Source organism: Python bivittatus, unplaced genomic scaffold (genome assembly GCF_059951505.1).
Source record: "Python bivittatus isolate LINGU-HERP-01145 unplaced genomic scaffold, Pbiv_v1 ctg000020_np1212, whole genome shotgun sequence".
Taxonomy (NCBI): domain Eukaryota; kingdom Metazoa; phylum Chordata; class Lepidosauria; order Squamata; family Pythonidae; genus Python; species Python bivittatus.
The window spans coordinates 88,029,727-88,052,599 of NW_028277030.1; the positions used below are offsets into that span (position 1 = coordinate 88,029,727).

Genomic DNA, 22,873 nt, shown 5'->3' on the forward strand with positions numbered 1-22,873 from the left:
GGAATCTTCTCTGCCAGCTTCCCTATTGGATCTGGTCCCAGTTGTGGTCATTAGATGAGGACTACCTGTACTTCCTTGTGAGCAGGCCTTCTCAGTTGTGGTCCTTCACTCTGAAAGGTTCTCCAGCCTGAAATTCCTGAATATATAATTTAGGGATTTGTTAAGGAGTGCGCTCTCCCGTAGAGCTATCCCTGTAAGAATGCTATAGGTATGGTTTGGGTGTTTTTTTTTTAAATTCTCTTTTTAAAATTTTACTTTTAAAATTGAACCTGTCATTTTATACTATCTTATAGTATCTTAATTACTGTTTAGAGAGCCAGGTTGGTATAGTGGTTAAGGCTTCAGGCTAGAAACTGGGAGACCGTGAGTTCTAGTCCTGCCTTAGGCACAAAGCCATCTGGGTGTCCTTGGGCCAGTCACTCTCTCTCAGCCCTAGTAAGGAGGCAATGGCAAACCACTTCCAAAAAACCTGCAGGAACTTGTCCAGGCAGTCGCTAGGAGTCAAAACTGACTTAAAGACAATAAGAATAATAATAACTATTTGCATTTATATTTTAATAGATTGTCAACCACTTTGAAAAAATAAGAACAACAACGAATACATTAAATACATGTTCATTGCTCAGGTTGTATGTCCTATACAAATGATCAGCTCTTTAGTTTCTGTAGCCATCTATTTGAAAAATCGATGCTTTGTTTCTTCCTGGTCTTTAACTCTTCCTAATTTCATCTGTTGAATGCGCAGGAGGTAATTTCTGTACTGCTAAAGATGTTGCAGAAGAAATTCAATCATTAACGGCTGAAAGAGATTGCCTGGAAGGGCTGCTCCATGAATGGTCAACTCTGCATGCCAAAAATATCCAGAAACTAGAGAGAGTGAAAGAAGGTTACAAGAGGCTGAAGGAAGAAATGGAGCAAGAGGAGTTTGCATTTGGTAAGCAGAACAATTTGCCAGCTGTTGGTGTGATAGAAGCCTGCCATTTTCATGCAGGATGCCATCCAGTATTCTGCCTGATTTGACAAACAATAATCTAGTTTATATGATGTCTTAAAGAAAGATCTTTGATGGGCAATTCTGCCAGGAGCTTTGATGTATACTGCGTCGTAAGGGCTGTCAGCTTCTGTCCCTGTTATTCCTGAGTGACGTTTTTTTTGCTAGCTCTGTATATGTTGATGATGTAGCAAGCTTTCTCTCCTTTGAGTCATTTTCTCCTTGCCCCTGTGCTGAAGCCTGCTGCCTGACCCTTGAGATGGATTGCCATGGGCTTTGACAGCTTTGCATAATATAGTACAGCTTGTAAGTATGACCACACATGCTTCATTCTGTAGAAAAAGATAGAAGATGCTCCAGTCATAGCAAACCCAGCAGGAAATATTCAGGGTCATGGGGTTCTGTTCAGTAAGCATACAGAATAGGGACATAATTTGCAATGTTTGGGAAGCAATATGTTTTTTTTTTCCAATGTGAAATAGATTTAGTCAGTGTAGTAAACACAGTTGTCTTGCAAATGTAAACACGTTTAATGGTTAATTATATTTCTAATAATAGGAAAAGAGAAACATCAGAAATACAAAATCTCCTAGTATTTATATGGTAGCCACATGTACAAGAATAAGGATGAGATGGCTGGAAGCAGTCACAACTGAACCATTTTTGGGAGAAATAGAAGTAGCTGGAGTTAAAAGACATGAAATGGTCAAGATCCAAATAGCCAATTGTGTATTTTGGTGTTTTTGTGAAATTAGGCACTGGGCATATTTGTATAGTCTAGAGTAGGGTTCCTCAACCTCAGCAACTTTAAGATAGGTGGACTTCAACTCCCAGAATTCCCTAGCCAGCATGGCTGGCTGGGGAATTCTGGGAGTTGAGGTCTACCCATCTTAAAGTTGCTGAGGTTGAGGAACCCTGGTCTAGAGGGATTTTCTTTGAGTGGGATAGAGCAGAGTTCACTGCCAAGTAATGGACAGTAATTCTGCCACAGGAAGGAGGTTGGTTCATGCTTCCAGACATCTTCAAAACCTGAAGTGGTTTGGACAGATCAGATTATTCTTCGTTCTTGGACTTTCTGAGCAGCAAGTTGTATGAGGAAGGGGTGGTTCATTATTGCAGGAAAGAAAAAGACTATTGGGTTGATTATGAAACGAGATAACATGAGGGTGCTGTTAGTGCTTTTGTATCTGTGTGTGTGTGAAAATACACAATCTTCTCCAGGATTCATGTAAATGTAAATGTAAATGTACGTAAGTACAGCTGTAAATACTGTTATATACACAGTTTTAGGGAAACAATAAAAGATTTCTATGCTTAAATGTAAATATATAGAACAGAGACACTGTTTTAAGATTAACAATTAGATTAGGCTTACAGAAAATGTTAAATGTAAACTGCCTAGAATCAGTGGGAGTTGGGTGGCATATGCATTTAATAAATTATTGTTGTTGTTATTTAAATCTTTGATGATGAAAAAAAAAAGTTTTGTTATTTTTTCCCCAAAATATACTTGATAATTTTTTTTGACTGGACTTCCAAACTGCTCTTAAAAGTAGAACTCAAGGATTTTTCCTCCTCCCAAAATAATTCACTAATTCAGTTTTCTGTTTTAAAAACTGTAGTATTCCATTCCCAAATTAGTTTTGAAAGTTAGGATACTGTGTAGAACTGTTTGGGGGGCTATTCCTTCTGAGAAAAGGAAACTCAGAGCTTTCTAGGCATGGTTTGATTTTGTTTTTTTTTTTTAAAGTCTCATCACCCTTTGATGATTAGAGTATAAACAAATTGCAGAATACACTCTGCTAATATTCTTTTTAAAAAATGAACCTTGAATTCCTTACAATTCTCAAAAAATCTGAATCTGTTGCCTTGTATAATAGAGTGCAGTGGAGCACAAAATGCTGCAAGCAATATAAATAATTAAAAGTGTGCGATTTCCTTCCCCGCGCCCCCTCCCTTTTCACTTTTGCTCTCATCTACAGCATATCTTTCTTTAGGCTACGGTAATTTGTTTTTGAACTAATTGTATGAAGCGTATAACAATAAATTTAGTGAAAACATGCCTCAGGATTGTAAAAACTGACACTATTTACCATATGCTCATGTCTTTTTAACACGGCTGACTTTTGTTTTTGTTTTTTTTTAAATAATTTTAATTGGACTGTTTCTTGGAATGCTTTTTTCTTGATTAAGCATCTCTAGAGATTTGGTAAACCTTTGCTTTTGTTTATTTTTTATTTTAATGGGCCACTATATCATCCACAGTTGTGGTAGCTTCTAGGTGTCTGCTGAAAGTTGTTTGATAGGTAATATTTTACTTTCATATGGCGCTTTCTAAATTTACAGACTGCTTCATTTGTATCAGGCATGTGGGAGCTGTGGCCTTCCAAATGTTGCTGGACTATTTCTGGATTTATTGAACTCCTAAATGATCTACCTCTGCAGTCAAGCTATCTGAATAGCATTTGTATGGTACTACTGTGAACCATTAAGAGGTTGTAGAGTTTTTGATGATTATTAACTTCTACCTATCTAGTAATGAAATCTCATTAATAAATTGTGACATAGTCAAATATGTTGCCTTTCAGCAGATTTATAAAGCTGATAAACTCTATACAGCTCATCACTGAATAAAATGTAGTTAGATGTGATAACATCTGTATACACCCTCTATCATATTCAGATTTGCCTGGGGCTAGTTTGTATCTCTCTGTGTTTGCGTAATGTGAATAAAAGGATCAAGAAAAGAGGTATTTGGATACTGAGTTTTCCCAATGACTCAGAGGGTTAGAGATGCTTCACAAATCTTAATAAAGATTGTTTAATCACTTAATGCAGGTCACAGTATTAATTATAAATTTACCCAATCTGGGATTACAGAAGTTTCCTAATTTTGATAGTTTGATAGTTCTTATAATCGGTGTAGACAACTGGTAATGTGTACCAATAATGAATGAATTCTCCATGTAATGAAAGGTAAAATTTAATATATACAGGCATAAACCAACAATTCATTTTTCAATATTACTCCATTTTGTAATCTAAGTACTCCATTTTTAGTCTAAAGCTAACATCTCCCTTGAATTGTGCTTGATTTCTAATGAGTACATAGATCTGTCCACATTGTTTTCTTGGCCACAAAACAGAAGTAGTTTTGTTTATCTGTTTGTTCAATTTATATAGCTGCCCATTTCACGTATGTGACTCTGGGTGACTCATAGAGTTAAAACACATGCATACACACACACAAATGTACAACAAAATCATACATCAAAAACCATTTAAATGCATTAAAAACAATAAAAATGATTAAAACTATAAAAAACATAATCTGCAAGAGTGCAATCCAATTTACTAACAATATAGCCATTTAGTAGGTTCCACCCCACCACTACTGGATCCCCAGGCAAGTTGGCAAAACCAAGTGTCTTTCGGCCCTTTCTAAAGAAGGGTAGGTGCCAATTTAAGTTCTGGAGGAATGGTGTTTTCTGTAGCCTTTGTATTTACTTCCCAGTCTAGTCTATAGCTCAGGATTTTGTGGTGAGCTCCCATTTAAGAATGAATCAGGTCTGACCCTGGTCCCATCTGAAAGACCTTGGTTTGCCCCTGCTGCTTTTTATGCTTGAGTTGACTTGGTTTGCCAAGGCTCTACAGATCCCTTGATGGGGCCCTCATTCATGAGTGAAGCACCCTTTTGGAATTGAAGCTAAGGTGCTCCAATCCTTGATGCGGCTGCTTTGAGGTCCTGCCAAGGTCTTCTGTTCATGCCTATGCCTGCACAGAATTCTTTCCAATAGGATGGCTGATGAGACAAAGTGGTGGCTGCTTTGTTGAATGATATTAAAAAGTCTTCTCTGTGCCACTGCCTCCACCACCTGCAATTCTCTGGATTGGCTTTAATGACACCTCACTCCACCGATGGGCTAGTTCATGCCAACTTTCAGAACTTTTCCTTAAGGGAAATTAAAAAAAAAAAAAACTATCATCTTTCCACAGAGGACCAAAAACAAAGTGTGCATGGGTTTATTACTGAATGCATTTTAGTTGTTTCAAAAAGGGATGTTTGCAAGTAATTTTTATATTTATTTCAATAAACCCTTTCCCAGTCTGATCAGAGAATAAGCAAAGTATATCAGGAAACATTTTCAGCACTGTGGAAGTCAGTAGCAGAAGTTTGAGCTAAGCCTGACTTGATATTATAGGGCTGTAAACAAGATAACACTACTGTAGTGGGACAAACAACATCCTATTAGAATTATTTCCCATTACAGCATTTTCAACATTGCAAGATTTCACTGTGTACACATACTTTGCAGTTCCCAGGGACACCAGGAATCAAAGAAACTTCACTTCCTAAAATTTTCAGTGTTGGCTGCCACTGATGAAGAGAGTCAGAGCATCAAGATGGTCTGCTTGTCCTCACGGTACAAACATGAGGTGATGAGAAGAATATAGGAAGGTTGCAGGAGGTCTCAAACTCCACTGAATTCTGATAATTTTATTGGGAGAAAAGCAAGCTGTGTCACCAAACCATAATAGATGTTAAATGAAAACCTTAATTTTCAGTGTCCAGCAGATAACTGTTTTTTTTTTTTAAACGAGATAACTCTCAGATCTTTAAAATAGCTCTGAATAAGAGTGTGTATCTATGCATGTAAATGTGAAATATATATTAAGGGAAGCTGGGTTGGGAGAAGACAAGCATGGTTTTAAAATTGGAAGAAGAAGCATCAATAGCCTGCACTATGCTGATGACACTAGCCTGATAGCTGAAAATGCAAAGGGTCTTCAAGCCCAGGTACTAAAAGTCAAAAAGCACAGTGAAAAAATGAGACTAAAATTAAATATAAAGAAGACCAAATTAATAACAACAGGTAGAACAAGCAGCCTTAGAATTGACAGTAAAGATATCAAAGTGCTGGATAGCTTCTGCCTTTCAGGATCAACCATCTGCAGTAAAGGAACAAGCAGTCGAGAAAAATGCTGCAGACTAGCACTCAGTAGAGCAGCCATGAAGGCCTTGGAAAACATATTCAAATGCTGTGATGTGTCTCTACCTACAAGGATCTGAATTGTGCAAGGCATGGTATTCCCTGTGACACTCGATGGAAGCAAAAGTTGCACTTTAAAGAAGCAGGATACAAAGAGTATTAATGCTTTCGAACTTTGGTATTGGAGAGGTCTCCTGAGAATATTGTGGACAGCCAAGAAAACAAACTGATGGATCATTGAACAAATCAACCCAGAATTGTCACTTGAGGCACAAATGACCAGGCTCAAATTATCCTCCTTCAGAAATATTATACAAAGACCCAGCTCTCTGGAAAAGGCTCTAATGCTGAGAACCGTAGAAGGAAGGAGAAGAAGAGGATGACCAGCATCATGATAGGTAGATTCAGTTACAGAGGCAATGAATGCACCATTGGGAGACATGAAAGAACAGGTTAGGGATAGATCGTCTTGGAGAAAATCTATCTATGTGGTTGCTAGAAGTTGAAAATGACTTGATGGCACATAATCAATCAAATGAGAGAGAGCGAAATCTTGCTTTTCTGTTGTAGATGCCTTACTCTTACACTGATAGAAGGAGGCAGAAGTCAAGGGCATAGATTTAATCACATAATAATCACGGCTGGAATTTTAAATGGGACACATCATTAGTATGTTAATGAGGTTTTTTTTCCTTGCCAGCTGCTAAGCTTGCAGAAGTAGCACAGAGAAGTGGCTTAGCAAATATGTTTATCCTTTGATCTGTGTATGCCTTGTAGGGGAAAAAAACCCTGTGGTATATTTGAAATGTTTTACTTTCTTCTGAATAAGTATGGCCTTAGCTTATGATTTAAAGATCCAAAAGACAGCCAATATATGCAGTTAAGTCCTTAGCTCCCACTGCATATGAACAGGTTTTTCTCCTGCCAAAACCCCACCTTCTGCTTTCATTTCAGAAGCTCTAGAGGTTTCTCAGTGACTGCTCACACTGATGCCACAAGTTAAAGTATGTGCTTTGGATATCACCAAATGTAGTTATTTCAGTATGGAACAGAAGGTTTACTGAACTCCATTCTTGAGTCATTTCCAAACATGCAAAGGGATCTCCATGAGTCTTCAATACAGTTAACATATAAAAAGCAGGTTAAAATATTTTGTATGGTAGCTTAAGAGCAAACTGAAATATTATGGATTCAGGAACAACAGCAACCCTCCCCCCGCAAGAAACTAAAATAAGCAGGAAGCAACTAAATGTAAAATATGTTTCAGTCTCTCCGGATCCTCTGATGCTAACTTGAAATCATCTTTCTTCCAAGAAAACATGGTATGCCTGAAAATGCCAGTGTAGAACTACTGAGCCAGAATGCATTGCTGTTGCTCTGTTTTCCCACCATCCGTATTACATTAACTTTGCGAAGTCCAGCATTGGTGTGCTTATATGGCATGCTATACTTTCTTCTGGAAGAGTGTTACAGGATCAGCCTATTGTTGCAACAAGGTTTGTAGGTTCAGCTGTTCTGCCTTAATTAAAGTAGTCACAGTTGGAAGGGATCTCCGAGAAGAGCCTTCTATTTCAGGGCATCCTGTACTTGGAGGTTTGACCAAAGTCTAGTTTAATGATAAAGACCTGTCAGAGCAGGAGTGCTGAAGTGAAGTATCAACTTTTAAGAGACAAAGCAAGCACATAGTTGACCTATTTGGGGGGAAATTATTGTTTCTACTTAAGAGTTTTCTGTCTACATTGGCATATATGCACAGGATATGCAAATATTAGAGAAATGTGTCCTATTTTGTTCCTTTTTGGATAATTTGTTTCGTCTTGTAAACAATCTGCACTCAAAAACAATAAAGAGTTTAGAGCAGAAGTCCCCAACCTTTTTTAAGCCAGTAGGCATATTTGGAATTTTGAGAGCATGTTACAGACAGTGGCACAAAATTGCTACCATGGTGGGAAGGAAAACTAGAGAGATGTTCCCTACCTTCACTCCATGCCTTTCAAAAACTCTCTATTGCCTTAGCTTGCTTTCCCCTTTTTTTTCTGAGGAAGTGGAGTATACTTCCAAGCAATGCAGTGGGTTGCAGCCATCAACCATTTTATTTCCTAAGAATACCCCTGGAGTATTAGAGAATTTGTTTCAAAAATATATTATGCTTGAGGCTGGTGCTTTGAAGCATGCTACCTTCCTGTCAATTTATTTCTTAATTAAATTAATTTTTAAACAAAATCTGCTAGGGAGCCTTGTGGGTGCCAAGGAAAGTCTGGGTGGGCACATTGCACTCTTTGGAAGCAAATTAGGGATCCCTGATTTACTGCCTTAAAATGGCTCAGGAATTTTAGTTGTAGCTTAAGATGACTGTTGCTTCATTACTTTTGGAGTGCCATTTTGCCACTTGAAGTTGCAGAATTATGTCTTATGTTGACCTGTCCAAAGAAGGGGATTTACTAATTGGAAATGCCCTTTCATAAAACAAGTTATCTGTATCACTAGGGATGAAGATGGTGATACATTTACTTGTGATGTTTTAAAGGAATTTTAAAACCTTAATGTTTCTTGGAAATAATTCTTTTTTAATTCTTTGCTTCTTTGCTTTTAAGATACTGACCTGCTAAACTGTTTCTAGCCATCATTTTATCGTAATTAATTGTATGGTCAAAACAGACAAACTGAAGAGACAATGAAACAAAACAATATGTAGCTAACCAGGAGATACAGACAGAAGTGTACTTGAAAAGTAGTTACTAAGGTCGCTAAACTGTTCAGTGTCAGATATTGATTGCAATTGTTACAAATTTAGCAACTCTTCCAAAGAGATCCAGAGACCAATCCACCAAGAGGGTGAAAATGCTCTCTTTCTGTGAGCTGAGTATGAGAATGAGATGAGAAGGACATTATTATGTTGACTCACCATCCTGTAGGGACTATTTTTGTCAGTGGATGGCCCAAAATCTATCTTGTGTAGCACTGAATCTTCCTTCCAACAATGAAGATGCCAAATATTGTAGCAGGCTCTTCAGAAGATGAAAACTCTTCTGTGGGACAGGTAAAAATATGTGCTAAATATGTGGCAGTTCCTTACAACGTCTGGGTTAAGTTTAGGTTGTATGGAATCTCAGTGTCTTGGGATTTTTGTTTCATTTCAGACCAGGCTCTCTCAGGGAAGAGCAAAATCAGCTAGTGGGCTGTAGGCCATGATGTTTTAAATTTGTGAAAATTTCTAGTTATCCTGCTTTTTTAAAAACCCTTCCCCATTTGTGGTTCTAGAATCTAGATGGCAGTTTTCAAATTGCCAAGATCAAATAACTTATTTCTCAGTTCAACCCCTTTTCCTTTTTCACAAAGTATTTGTTTTATTCGATGAGGAGGATTGTTAGAGAAAATTCTTCTAAAAGTATCTGTGCAGCATTTGAAGTCAATCCTTTGGAGCATGTTGGGGCAGGAACGCAGCACCTGTCTGCAACTTCTCAGAGCAGCCACACCTTTTCCTGGAATTGTGTGGTTGCCCTCCGCAGCTGTTGTGGGATCCCAGGAGAAGAGGCACTTGGCCCGAAGAGTTACAGACAGATCCTGTGTTCTGAAATATCTTTTTTTCCTTTCAAATTGGAAGCACCCCTCTACAATTGATATGGCAAATGCCACATTATAGACATTATTATAAACTTCCTTTTTCTTCTGCTTCCACATTTCATAAGCATGACTAAAATAAATCAGAAACCTACATCTCTTTTGCCGGCTTGGCATCACACAATTCCTCCATTCTTATATGAATTCCTGGAACAGAGATCTACTAAATCTTTCCTTCTTTTTAACATAAAAAGTGGTGGTGGTGGGAGATAAATAAATCGTGACTCCTGGTGACTCCACTGGACATGCCCATATGTATAGTTTTCTTGACACTGTACAGAAATAGCTTATTGTTGTCCCGCTCTGAGAGTTTTTTGGACTTCCCTATAACGCTGGGGCTTCCTGGTGTTCTCCTACCTGCTGAGACTATTCTCTGCTTTCTCCAAACATTTCCAGAGCATTTCTCCATAATTTTTAACATTTTAAAATATTTAAACATTTTAATATTAACAACAGCAAACAATTTAATTTCCTTTCTGATTGTTTGGAGGAATGAATTACCTGTGTGGTTATTCTTGCCATTATAGGCTGGTATATATTTGTTAAATTTATATGCCACCTGTTATTTTGTATAACTCAAGGAAGCTTCCTTCCATTTTCCCCACAACAACAACCCTATGAGGTGAGTTGAGCTGAGAAAAGGCGTCTGGTGCAAAATCAACCAGGCAGCTTGCGTGTCTGAAGACTAGAACTCATGGTCTCTTGGTTTCTAGTTCAGCACTTTAGCTACTACACCAAATAGACTCTTCTTACATTATAGATGGGGAACTGGTTGCCCCAGCTATGGCTGAACCACCGTTCCTAACAGCTTCATTTAGCAGAGCTGAAGATGAAGACTGCTGGGAATTCTAGTTCAACACTATTAAGAAAACCAAATTACTCACCCTTGAATTAAAATTAGAAAAATTGTATTCTACCTGGCATTGTCAAAAGCATTAATCAGTGGAAAACTAGTTCATTTGATGTTCAGTTATTTCTAATTGTGACATTTTGCTCCTTTTTTTTTTTTTAACCACCATTTTCAAACATGTTACTGTTTCTGGTAAACTAGAGTCCAGATGTGATAAATGATACTGATAGGAGGTGAGAACAAAACAAAAAAAAATAATAAAGCACTTCTACAAAATGTATAATACAACCATTACAATGATTTTGTTAAAATGGAGGCATAATTTGCTCTTAATTCTAATTACAACATGCTTTGTTCATCAGCATTTTTATTCTTGCAAGCAAACAATTCAATATAATGAGAATAAAGATCCAATTGAACAAATAATCTGTCTTGTTTGTTGGATTAAATTGAAGGGGAAGAGGATTCCACAGATATCTCCCTTTTGCCTAGTTCCATTAATGAAATAGAAGAAATACTTCTGTTCATGGAAAAACAATCCTGTTAATGGAATATAACCCATAACACCCATTATTGGCCTTGTGAGTTAATAGCATTTTAGAGAACATTTAAAATGGCTTAATAGCATTTTCAAAGCACATTTTCAAGAAGCAGTAAAAAGAAACATACATTTCCCCTTGTTGGTTCTCTTGTCACTTCCACATGCACCTACTAATGTTACTGGTTCTTCCCAGAATAAGGGAATGGGAAAATTTCTGTATTACAATTAATGGAATTAATATGCACTTCACCCTGGCAGTGAAATGGTTGCTTTGTGTGAATGAAAAGTTAGTGTTTAGATGGGAAATTTCATCTTTCTCTGGGAAGATTATGAAACATCGGCCAGCAGGACAGAAATGAAGACCAGAAAGAACCTTTGGAATATGGCTTGTTGGGAAAAGAAAGGGGGGGGGGGAAAACCCAAGAAGAAAAGTTATATTTCTTGTATGATATAATACATCATTTATTTTAAAAAAATGGTATCCCATTTCATTGCAGGTAACTGCTTCCCATTACGAAACTGAGCATTGTTTCAGATCCACAAAGTGCATTTTACACATGATAATTCAAATAAAACATTTTAAAATTATGAGAGCTGAATAAGGTTCTTCCAACCCTCTGCAAACCAGTGTCATCTGGATGGCTTATGCAACAACCCCTCATCGTTTTATTTCTAAAATTATTTTCAGAGTCTGGAGTTCTTCAAAATTTTCCATACCTTTCTCACAAAAATTATAAGGTATTATGAGATGGTGATACATTGTAAGATAAACAATTTTCTGAAGATGAATTGATTTTCTGAAGATGATCTTCAGGGGTAGCTTGGATTTGAACTTTGATCTCATTTGCAGGAGACCAGTAGAGCTATATTTGATGCTTTTCTCCTAATTTTTGTCCATTAAGATGGAAAATAAACTATTTTAGGAAAATGAAACTCATATTGAAACAGCATAGACTGGTATGCAGAGATAAATAATCATGAAGGATGTTATTTTCCACCTTTTCTAAGACAAGGGACAGATTGATTTTCCCTTCATCTGCCAACTTTCTCTTTTAAAGGTTGTTACTGCTTCCAAACAATGTGACTTAAAATACAGTATTGCCCCCACCTGTAGCACTGGCAGACTTTTCCTTCTTTAAGTGTACTTGATTTTCTAGAAATTGGGCAGTTACAGTTTTCACCAAGTTATGCTTTCTTGATCACTTTGAAGCCAGTGTGATTAGAAACCTTAATCTGGAATTAGATTGCAGCCCTAGGCCATATGGATTCATTTATTAGTTACTTCTTTCTGTACAGAATATCTCTAATTAGGATACCAGACATCAGGTTATAGTCTGAAATAGACATTGTCCTTGTGATCCAACATTTGTTTTAAGAATTCCTTTTGCAAACTTGATCTGCCATGCTGATATTATTATTTATTTATTTATTTATTAAATTTATCTCCACCCATCTCCCCCTAATGGGGGATTTTGGGAGGCTTACAACTCATTAAAACAATAAATAAAAATACAATTATATAAAATCTAAAAGCTATATAAAACAATTACTAAAAAAGAAAGAGTCCAGGAGGCCGATGGTTCAGAGCAGCAAACACCAGGGCTCTAAGGGGCTAGCCAACCCCACACCTGATGTCTTCCCTCCCCATCCCAGGCCAGATGGCAGAGCCAGGTCTTCAGATCCCTCCGGAAGGCCAGGAGTGAGGGGGCCAATCTCACCTCCGGGGGCAAGATATTCCAAAGGGCAGGGGCTACAGCAGAGAAAGCCTGCCTTCTGGACCCCGCTAGTTGGAGCTCTTTTGCCGAGGGGATCCGGAGCACGCCCTCTCTGTGATTGGGTGGGATGGGTTGAAATCATGGGGAAGAGGCAGTCCCTCAGGTAACCTGGTCCCTTGCCATGTAGGGCTTTAAAGGTGATAACCAACACCTTGAATTGGACCCGGAAGCAAACTGGTACCCAATGCAGCTCACGGAGCAATGGTGTTATATGGGTCATTCTTGGGGCTCCAAAAATAGCCCACATAGCCACATTCTGGACCAGCTGTAGCTTCCAGATACTCTTCAAGGGTAGCCCCATGTAGAGCGCATTGCAGTAGTCTATCTGGGAGATAACAGGGGCATGAGTGACTGTTCGAAGGGCATCCTGATCCAGGAAAGGGCATAACTGGTGCACAACCCGAAGTTAATTATGTGCTTAGTACAAGTTTTTGTACTAAGATAAAATTATAGATATAGGTAGTTTGAAAATAAATGTTCTTTAGTATATAGAACAAATGAGATAATTGTCTGGATTCTGCTGCATTTTTTATTGTTAGTTGTATGCTAAATGTTCCTATGTAATTTTTTTTTCAAGCGGTATGCATTTTTGTACTTAACAATGTGTGCTGGGGAGGGAAAAGAAATTTCGCATTCTTTGTATAAGTGAAGTTATTACAAATTAGAAATTCAGTATTGGCTTTACTATGAAATGCACCTGATTCTCAGCACCTTCGTAACTAACTTTCTTTACTCTTGCCTTTGGTTGAAATTATTATGAGGAATAGCATTTGGAGTAATCTCACAGCAGGCTGACTGCTAGCTTCCCAGTGCTGTATCATTTCTGTTGAAGATCAGGTAATGTTTCTTATGTTTCTGTTCCATTTCAGGCAGGAGATTCTGTCCTGGGCGGAAACTGTAGCAAGTTTCAGCAGAGATATAATAATAATTCGCTCTCTAAATATTGTTGGTTAGATCCAAATGGTCCTGCTATAAACTTCTGCTCACATGGAGGGGACCTGTGTTCTGCCAAGTCCCATCTTGAAGAGAAATGCTATCATTAGAGCCAACAATGTCCCCAAGGTTTGCTGGCTGCTTTGGTACAGCTTTGTGTGCATTTGTGTATGGGGAGCACAGGAGGCCATATCTGAAAAGAAGAGGCTGAAAGGCCCTGTTCTAACAGTAAGGTTCTGTTTATGGTTGCTAGGATACAGCCACACGCACTCCCCCAATTCCTCTGTCTTCAGCTTTTAGGGCCACCCTTTTTTAATATGATGGTCTTTAAATGGAAAGATGGATTATTTGTGAGGGGCACAAAAATAAAATCGGAAGGTTTTTCAAGAATGTATTGAGAATGACAGTAGCTTTATATGGGTATTTTTTAACATTTCTAGTACATTATTAATTGCAATAAATGGATTTATTGAGCTGGTGTATGCTACAGACTCATCCATACCCACACCCATACGCAAAAGCACTAGGGTGGATTTTTTAGAAGCAGGTCAACTCTGCCAGCACTATTACAGTATGTGATGCACACACATCAGAAGCATTTGGTCCCCTCACATTCTGATAAGATACAAGCCATAATTGGTTAGGCTTGTATTATAAGACTGACTCTAGAAAATCTCAAATCTGACAAGAGAAACGACAATATATTGTCGAAGGCTTTCACGGCCGGCATATGATGGCTGGTGTGGGTCTTCCGGGCTGTGTGGCCGTGGTCTTGAAGTCTTGTTTCCTAACGTTTCGCCAGCACCTGTGACCGGCATCTTCAGAGTGCAGGAGCACAGACAGGAGCAGTTCCCTCTGTGCCCAGGATGAGGTGACCCTGTGACCCCCAGAGATCTGAGGGGGGGGATTGGGGGGTGTGGTGGGGGGGCTAGGGGGGGTGCTGGCGAAACGTTAGGAAACAAAACTTCCAGAACACGGCCACATAGCCCAGAAGACCCACACCAGCCATCGAAACGACAATAGTTAAAAATGAATAGGGAAACACCAGCCTCTCAAAGTAATGTGTCGCTGTCTTTATGGTGGATATTCTTGAACAAAGAAATATATTTTCAGTGTGAAATAGCTAAATGCCAGTTCATGACATTTAGTTCATATGTCCTGTGACTTGAACAGATATTTTTTTAAATACAAGACACTCTTTGTTAATCAACTTACCAGTACAAGATTGTCTATGGCGACACCCAACAACTGTTGGTTAATGCCCACTGTTAATAGGCAATTAATGGTGTCTCTACTGTTTGCATTTTGTTTCTCTTTGACCTCAGTGTTCATAAATCCTACCCTCCACAACCAATTTGTGTGAATCTGTTTTTAAGTCAGGATGACACTTGATGTATCTGATGAAGGTGGTAAGTCTGAGAAAGTTTTGCCATAAATGCACATGAATTTGTGCTGTAACTGTTTAACATTAGTACCGTGCTGGTTTGGTTTTTTTTTTTTTAATTGTTTCATCCTGCTGTCTCCTATGTGGATCATAGAAAGAAAACTAATGGTGAGCTTCAGTCTATTTTATGTTTTGTGAAGAGGCAGACATTTATAATCCATAGGGGATATTGCTTTTTCTGAATCAATTCTAGGAAATGTCAGCAAAATTATGTAGGTATGCTGTAGCCAGATTATTTTCTGAGGCTATGTATAGGGAGCACGTGACTTCCATGCAACAACATGAGACTGAAAAGAAATACATTTGATCTCAATTTTTGTATAAAGTTACCTAATTTGTACTTACCAAACATTTGTGCAGAATGTACTTGGAAAAGCCATACTTTTCAAACTTTGGATATAGTTTATAATTCAAAACATATACATAGACAAATGCAGTGCTTACAACAGGGAAAGGTGCACTAAAATGTATCACACTGAGAAAATTTAAACCAGGAAAAGTGTGCATATAGAAATTACCTATTATGAGAACCATTCACAAAAAGGCATGTGAATGTTTGTTATAGAAGTTAATTTCCACCAAATACATAAGTTTGTGCAAAAGTAGGCTGTAATGAGCTTATGATAAGGAATATAAGAAATGGAACAAAGCTGGCATCACCTGATTTGCCCATCTGTAGTTTACAATAATTATACTGGCTTCAAGTTCATTTCCAGACAGAATTCATAGTGCTTGCTGTATCATAAAAACTTAAATGAAGTATCTATGCCTCAAGAAGCTTTGTATAAGAAAAACATTCTTTAGTTAATCTAACCCAAAATTACTTAGTCTTTTGTAGATCCCAAGAGACATCTTAAATTGTGTGAGGAAACCCTCACAATACAATGGGGATCACCTGCTTCCAACGATTAGCCCCACTGAACTCTCAAGCTTTCGTACCGCATCTTTCAGTACTGCCAATATCTGGAGCACATTTTAGGATTGTTTCTGCAAAATGTGAGAAAGGGGCTTCTAAATAATTATGTTCAAACTGTAGAGCTTCTTAGTCTCTAAAAAAGGCTTGTCTAGGCCTTCCAGTGGCTTTTCTGAAAGCGTGGAACTCCCCCCTGCTTCATGAAAGGCTTGAGTAGCATTCTACCCTGGAGCATCTGAAAGAGGGCAGGGTTTTAAAAGAAGTCAAGATGGCAGTCAACTATGCAATGGAAGCTCTGGGTTGTGCATTTAAAAAAGGCCAGGGTTTTGATTGCACTGGTCTTGGCCACCAGTTTTATATTTTTAATCCTCTCCCACAAATGCCCTGGTTCTACCTGTCTCGTGCTCTTAGGTGAAGACTTAACTAGATAGGAGTCCACCTTATTGTGCCATGTACTGGTACATTTCAAGTGATTCTATGTTGATGTCTTTGATTAGTTTTCATTTTTATTTGATTATTATGGGCCATTTTCTTTGCTGCTGCAACAGTTGGATATTACCTTTGCTACTATACACAGAAAGCACAGAAAGTTAGGAAATACATTCAAATTACACACACACACACACACACTATAAAAGTCACTCTGTTCCATAAGGGCACAGTTGTTTTTGAAGGAATTTGTATTTCCTGTTCAGGAAAACATGTTTGTTTCAGTTTCAGGAAAAAAAAATGGAAGAAATCCAATTCTTCATCCTGTTCTATGGTATAGTGAACTGGAGTTACTCTAGGATTTGCTATGAAAGGGTTTATGTGAATGAAGTAGGCAAAAATATTTTTAAAGATATGATGTATATCCAAAAATAACTTTGCAAAGTCAAGATTGTATTGAGGAAAATTTGATTTAGCTATTTATTTTACTATCCTGGAACAGATTGCTGGTAATGTTGATAAAGTACCACTTTCCTATTGAAAATATCAACAATGCATAGGATTCAATAAACCTTTGCTTGATGTAGGTTTTCACAGTTGGTATCTGTTGGGCAGTATTGAGCTTCAAGGTTTAGTGACAATGGTTTAGACAGCAGATTTCCTGGCATTTCACCATCAATTGTGGCTGGCATCTTCAGAGGCAAGATGGCCTGCCATGCAGACCACAGGCAACTGAGCAAGGATCAACTAGACTCCCATCTTTATAGCCAAGTGACCTGACCTGACTTTATAACGAGGTGACACCACCAAAACAACCAATCAGGATCAGGCACAAAGAACCAATCAGAAACCAGCTCTCACCAACCTGCACCAATCCAAAACCAGCTCAACTAAACACCAATCAGAAGTCAGGTCACTTGGCTATAAAGACAGGAGGCCAATCAGTCCCTGCTTAGTTGCCTGTGGTTGACATATCTCACAATATCCTTTGAAAACAATCAAGGTTTCTCTCCTGCCAAGTAAGTATGAAAATGTGTATTTTAAAGTATTGTATATGCTAGTTATATTATTTTTTTAATTAATCCTGTCATAATATACTAAATAGAACATATTTTACTGTGGCCTTTGCTCATGTCAGGAAGTAAATTTTGCAGGTTCAGATTCTTCTTTATTTGGTGAATACAAAACAGATCTATTTTCTTTAACTCTAGGTGGGCATCATCCCAGTCTGTTTTCACTGTAAGAAAATACAAAGAAATGGACATTTTTCTATGCTAAATTCTGTATATAAACAGTGAAATCCTAATGTGTTGATATTTGGGCATATGAGCATTCCCACACCCACATATAATGGTACATCAAGGAGATTTATGACAATGGGAGTGTTTTTAACAACAATATTTATGGATGATGAAAATCACAATTAGGCAAATCAGAACAAGTTGGGAAAGGTCATGCGTGTTTGCTTTTTGTTAATATTTTCTCCAGTTACATAAACATTCTGATAGTCTGATCACACAGTCTGATAATGAACAATTAGGTTCTTGTTTCTTTAACTTTTTTATTGGGGGCATAAATAAATACATTTTTCAGTACGGCTTAATGTGGAGTTATGCCCTTGTTAGACTCTTTCTTTACCAGACCTAAGAGTGTACAGATTTTCATTTTTAGAAGTCTTCAGATGTTTTGAATGGTATAGCTTTCATTTTATTGTAACCTTTATGGTCCCTAGAAATATTCTACCTGACCTTGTTTGAAAGTGGCAAGGAATGTATAATTAAGGTAATAATAGCTTTTTAGACTAGGAGAAAAAGAATTACCATTGCCAGTTTTCTTGCACCAGAGGGCACTGTTGTTGCACTATGAATCAAAAATAAAAATAATTAGCAGATTAAAGGTGGATTTAGCCTATGAAGCTTCAAAGTTGGAGCTCATTTATTAAGTTCACATAGTTCTCATTGATTCCTGCAAAGTACAAGAGGAAAGGGAAAGAAAAAAAGAGGTATCTCTCTCTCTCTCTCTTTGCAAATTACATTCCTCCTTGTTAGTCAGACTCTTTCTCTTTCAAAGGCCTGTTTTCAGAACAATGAATGGTTTCAAATTACACTGTATTTTGGGGTTGATTTTGCCTTAATATCAACCTTGCTGTGATATTGTCATTTAAAAACTAATCAGTAAGAATGGCAAGAGAGGTGTTCATATCAAAAATTTCATGTTCATATGCTATCTGTATGAAGCTCCATGCATGGAATCTGTGCAATTTTAAGGAACAAAATTATTAATTTAAAATCAGATTTGTTTATATTGGATGACTTGTGGAAGATTCGGACATGTAGAAAATCTAAAAGGTGGAAAGCAAGAATTCTCTATTAATTCAAAGGTCTGGTGTATAATCTTGATGCTCTGACCTTTGTGATTTGTGTATGGTTGAGCTGCAAAACAGGTAATCGTCGTAACAGGTAATCATCATAACATGTTTAGACTACTGCAATGCATCCTGCACAGAGCTGTCTTTGAAGATGATTCAGAAGCTGTAGTTGGTCTGGATGCTAATAAAGATGAATAGCTAGAGCAGCCTAACCCTGGTACTCTGTTTGCTATATTGGTTACCAATAAGCTTTGGGGGCCAATTAAAAGTGCTGCTTTTGATCTATAAAGCCCTAAATGGCTTTTCAGAATAGTCTCTCTCATCCAGATTAGCCTACCCTGTGTGCACATTCCAGGAAAGGCTATTGAGAATCCCCACCCCTCAAGGGGTGAAAGGAGGGCAAGAAAGAGGCTGGGCGTACTCTTTCTTGGTGCTGGCTCCCCTCTCCCTTTTGAAGGGCAGTTAAAACCATACTGCTTCAACAAGCTTTGGGCACTGATGTAGGAAATGGGCTGCCTTCATTATTTTATATAGCTCAGAGATGTTACTGTTTTGATGGGTGATTTTTTTTTTTTAAATTGCCTGCTGTTGTTTTATAAACTGCTCAGAGTCTCTGGAAGGGGTACACATTTTTGTACATATATGTAGAAATAAAATGATATTCATAGATCAGTCCATGTTAAGAAAAGTCCACAGAGTCTAGAAGGCTTTTTGGAAGTAAAGGACATGATCTCTTTCTTCAAGTAGCTCTTTAGGATGCCAAGGCATCTTGGATGTATACTTTGAAGTATTTAAGTATGTACTTCTGCTTCCATTAGTCCATGTCCAGAGGTCTCTCAGATGCTATTTTGACCATTCAACTCTATCAGTGAGATATTAGTGATCAGCAAACATACATGCTTTTTGTTACAGTGATGTTTCTCTAAGAAACTGCTCTGAACCATTAGAATTAAGCATAAAAAGGACAAAGAATCAACCCATTAAATAGTTTATATTGTCCAGAAATTTATAGCAGCACATCATATATGGAAATCTTGCCTTTGCAAACACGGATACATTATTTAAACTACTACCAATCATCATGTCTATATGAAGTAAAAACATTATTTATGTTAACATAAATTCTATATCCTTATCCCATTGCTACTTGATTACCTAGTTCCTGAAAATGAGACAATTGTATAGTGTACTCCTGCAGCTTAAAGACACAACAGTCTGATTCCTGCTCTCCCTGATCTATAAGTGAAGACTAAAAATATGTTTTAGGTGATGTATTGCTGTCTGTAAAAAAAAAAAAAAATCAATGTAATTGCCTTGGACAATCATTTGTTTCAAAACCTATTTGGAAGAATATGTTGAATTATACATCTATTTGTTATCAAATTGTGGCTCTTTAGTTTGTTAGTACTGAAAGAAGTACCAGATTAGGGCTTATTGTACAGCTGTTCTTTCATATATTTCCAAATCCACTGTATTGATCTTACTGTATCAGAGTGCTGCAAATGTCAGTCGTTGATTCAGTGGTATATGTTATAGTTTCTTCTTGCAACCAAGGTCACTCTGATTCTTATCCTATTTTTTGTTGATTTTAACTTGTAAGGGGGCTCTTTCTGCTGGCCGTAGAGAGTGAATGATGTGGATCTGTTGTGAAATGTGCAATCCATTCCAAATATAAGGCTTGAGTACAGTAAGTACTTTAAAGGTTACTTTAAAGAGTAACCTCTTTACTTGACAATTCAAGCTTTTAGCACAGCTACAGAGATACATGAGTGCATATGCATGCATGTAAATAGACAAGAGGTTCTTGTAAAACTATAAACTCTGTAGTGTGTGTGTGTGTGTGTGTGTGTGTGTGTGTATCCTTTGAGTTAGTCTTGCAGTCTTGACTCCTGGCAACTGCTTGGACTAATCCCTGCAGTTTTCTTGGCAAGATTTTCAGAAGTGGTTTCCCCTTGCCTGGTTCCTAGGGCTGAGCGAGAGTGATTGGGCCCAGGTCATTCAGCTGGCTTTGTGCCTAAGGCAGGACTAGAACTCATGGTCTCCTGGTTTCTAGCCTGCTGCCTTAACCACTATACAAACTGGCTTTCAAACTTTGTATATAGATGGTTAGAATTACTATTCATTGTCAGCTACTGACATGGTAGTATCTTTAGTCCCATACAAAAAAAAAAAAAAGAAAATATCTGTAACTGCATAATTACATTATAAATTCCTTCTGGCTGAGAATTCTGGGAACTGTGGTTCCAACATTTCTGGAGGGCACTGGTTTGACATTAGCTGATTTACTGATACTCAGTATGCCTCTGATGGTTGCTAGGGTAAGCAAGGAAAAGGGGCTACCATAAATCATATCTGGTTCTGAGTTTCCCACTGGCATCTGATTAGCTGCTGAGGAAATGGACATTTTGATATATTACAAAAATGGTTGAAATACTCTTTAAAATCAGTCTCTGAAATTGTGGAAATATCTGTCAACCAATGATACACAATCATATTTTATTCACAGCTAGCTTTCAGAAGATGAAGAAAAGATATTCCTAACAGAAATTTAGAGAGAACCTGCATATTTTAACTGGCTGTCTATCTGAACTTTGAAAGAGAGAAGAAAGATTAGGCAGATCAGGATGCAGAGCTCAGTATAGACCAAGCCGTGCTGTTACAACAGTATTCATATCTTCAAAGAACTTGAGTTGTTTAAAGGTCAGAATGGAGGGTCATGCCATAGACTTCATATAAAGATGAATTATAAGAGGGAATATAGAGAAACAAATCAATAGAAAAAAGTAACTAGGAAGACAAAGGCAGCAGGGCTGTAAAGCTATCCAGTGTATTGAATGGAGTATCACATGTACAATGATCTGCCTGCTAGACAAAAGTTGTAGGTATAGCTCATAAGGTGCATTGCCACCAATGATGTACTAAGCTATGCACTTCTGAAAACCAAATGTGGCAGCTGGACAGGAAATAGAAAGCCAACATTTCTAAGATAGCTTTTTCTAAAATCTATCTGCTCCATACTGAGGACAAAGAAAAAAGAGGAGCATCAATATATGGATGCGAGTACAGTATAGAAAGAGGAGGGATTTAATCATTGGGGAAATTTGAGGGCAAGTGGGTCTGTACAATACTTCAGCTGGATCCAAACTGCTGACAATCAACATGAAAAGGGTAGTACAGCAATTTTCAGCAATCCTGGCAGAAATCTCTAAGGTGCTAAGGAACATCAGGTTCTGGGGAGTCCTTGGGGTTTTCTGAGCTTGGTTCTTTTCTTGCAAATGTTTCATTACCCGTTTGCAAGAAAAGAACCAAGCTCAGAGAATCCCAAGGACTCCACAGTTCAACCCTGAGCTACACATATTCACCTCTATTGGTAACATCAGGTTCAGAATGAAGGATGCTAAAACACTTAAAAGGGCCAAAAGGGAAAATTACTCTGCCAAAGAGAGTTGAAGAGAGACTTGGTGTATAGACCCTTCTGTGCAACTGCCAGAAGCATCAGAGCCAAGAAGGGAAAACAGAAATGCTTGGCTTTGAGGGAGATGTTGATTCAATGGGCACAGTGGAAACTTGGAGAGTGGAGAGAATCACAAGATCTGATTTCTTCACAGAATTATCAGAATGGCAGTATTAAGCCTAGAAAGTTATTTAGTACTCAGACATTCCCTTTTCCAGAATGTGTAAGTGATGCTGTTTTAGTAAGTGAAATTAAGGAAGCATCTAAAGAAAAAAGTGTTTTAATAATGGGCAATTTCATTTATGCTGAAGAAAATAAATGCTTCAATGTAAATTCTGGTCTCAACAAAACAAATACATTTTCTGGATAATCAGTTGGTCGTGAAATCCACCAGAGAGCTGACAATTCTGCACCTAATCCTATATGTTGCCCAGGACCTATCATGAGATGTACGTTTTTAGCTAATTAGAAACTGACTACCTTTCTATGTAAGTGGAAACTGTCAAGAAAAAGATAAAGTTTCTTTCAAGTGAAATGCAAGTTCTAGTGGTTTTGTAGATACA

The 22,873-nt window shown here is 37.7% G+C and overlaps 1 protein-coding gene across 9 annotated transcripts in view; it reads left to right on the top strand.

The window, feature by feature from the left end:
- DISC1 (DISC1 scaffold protein) overlaps positions 1–22,873 on the top strand; it is a 178,487-nt gene that overhangs the window by 64,752 nt on the left and 90,862 nt on the right. For all 9 annotated transcript variants that reach the window (XR_015796634.1, XM_088143504.1, XM_088143499.1 and 6 more), the window contains one exon: positions 746–934. Coding sequence is in view for 8 of the 9 variants with exons in the window: in XM_088143504.1 (XP_087999630.1) it covers positions 746–934 (189 nt within the window). In the remaining variant the exon portion in view is untranslated. The remainder of the gene's footprint in view (positions 1–745; positions 935–22,873) is intronic.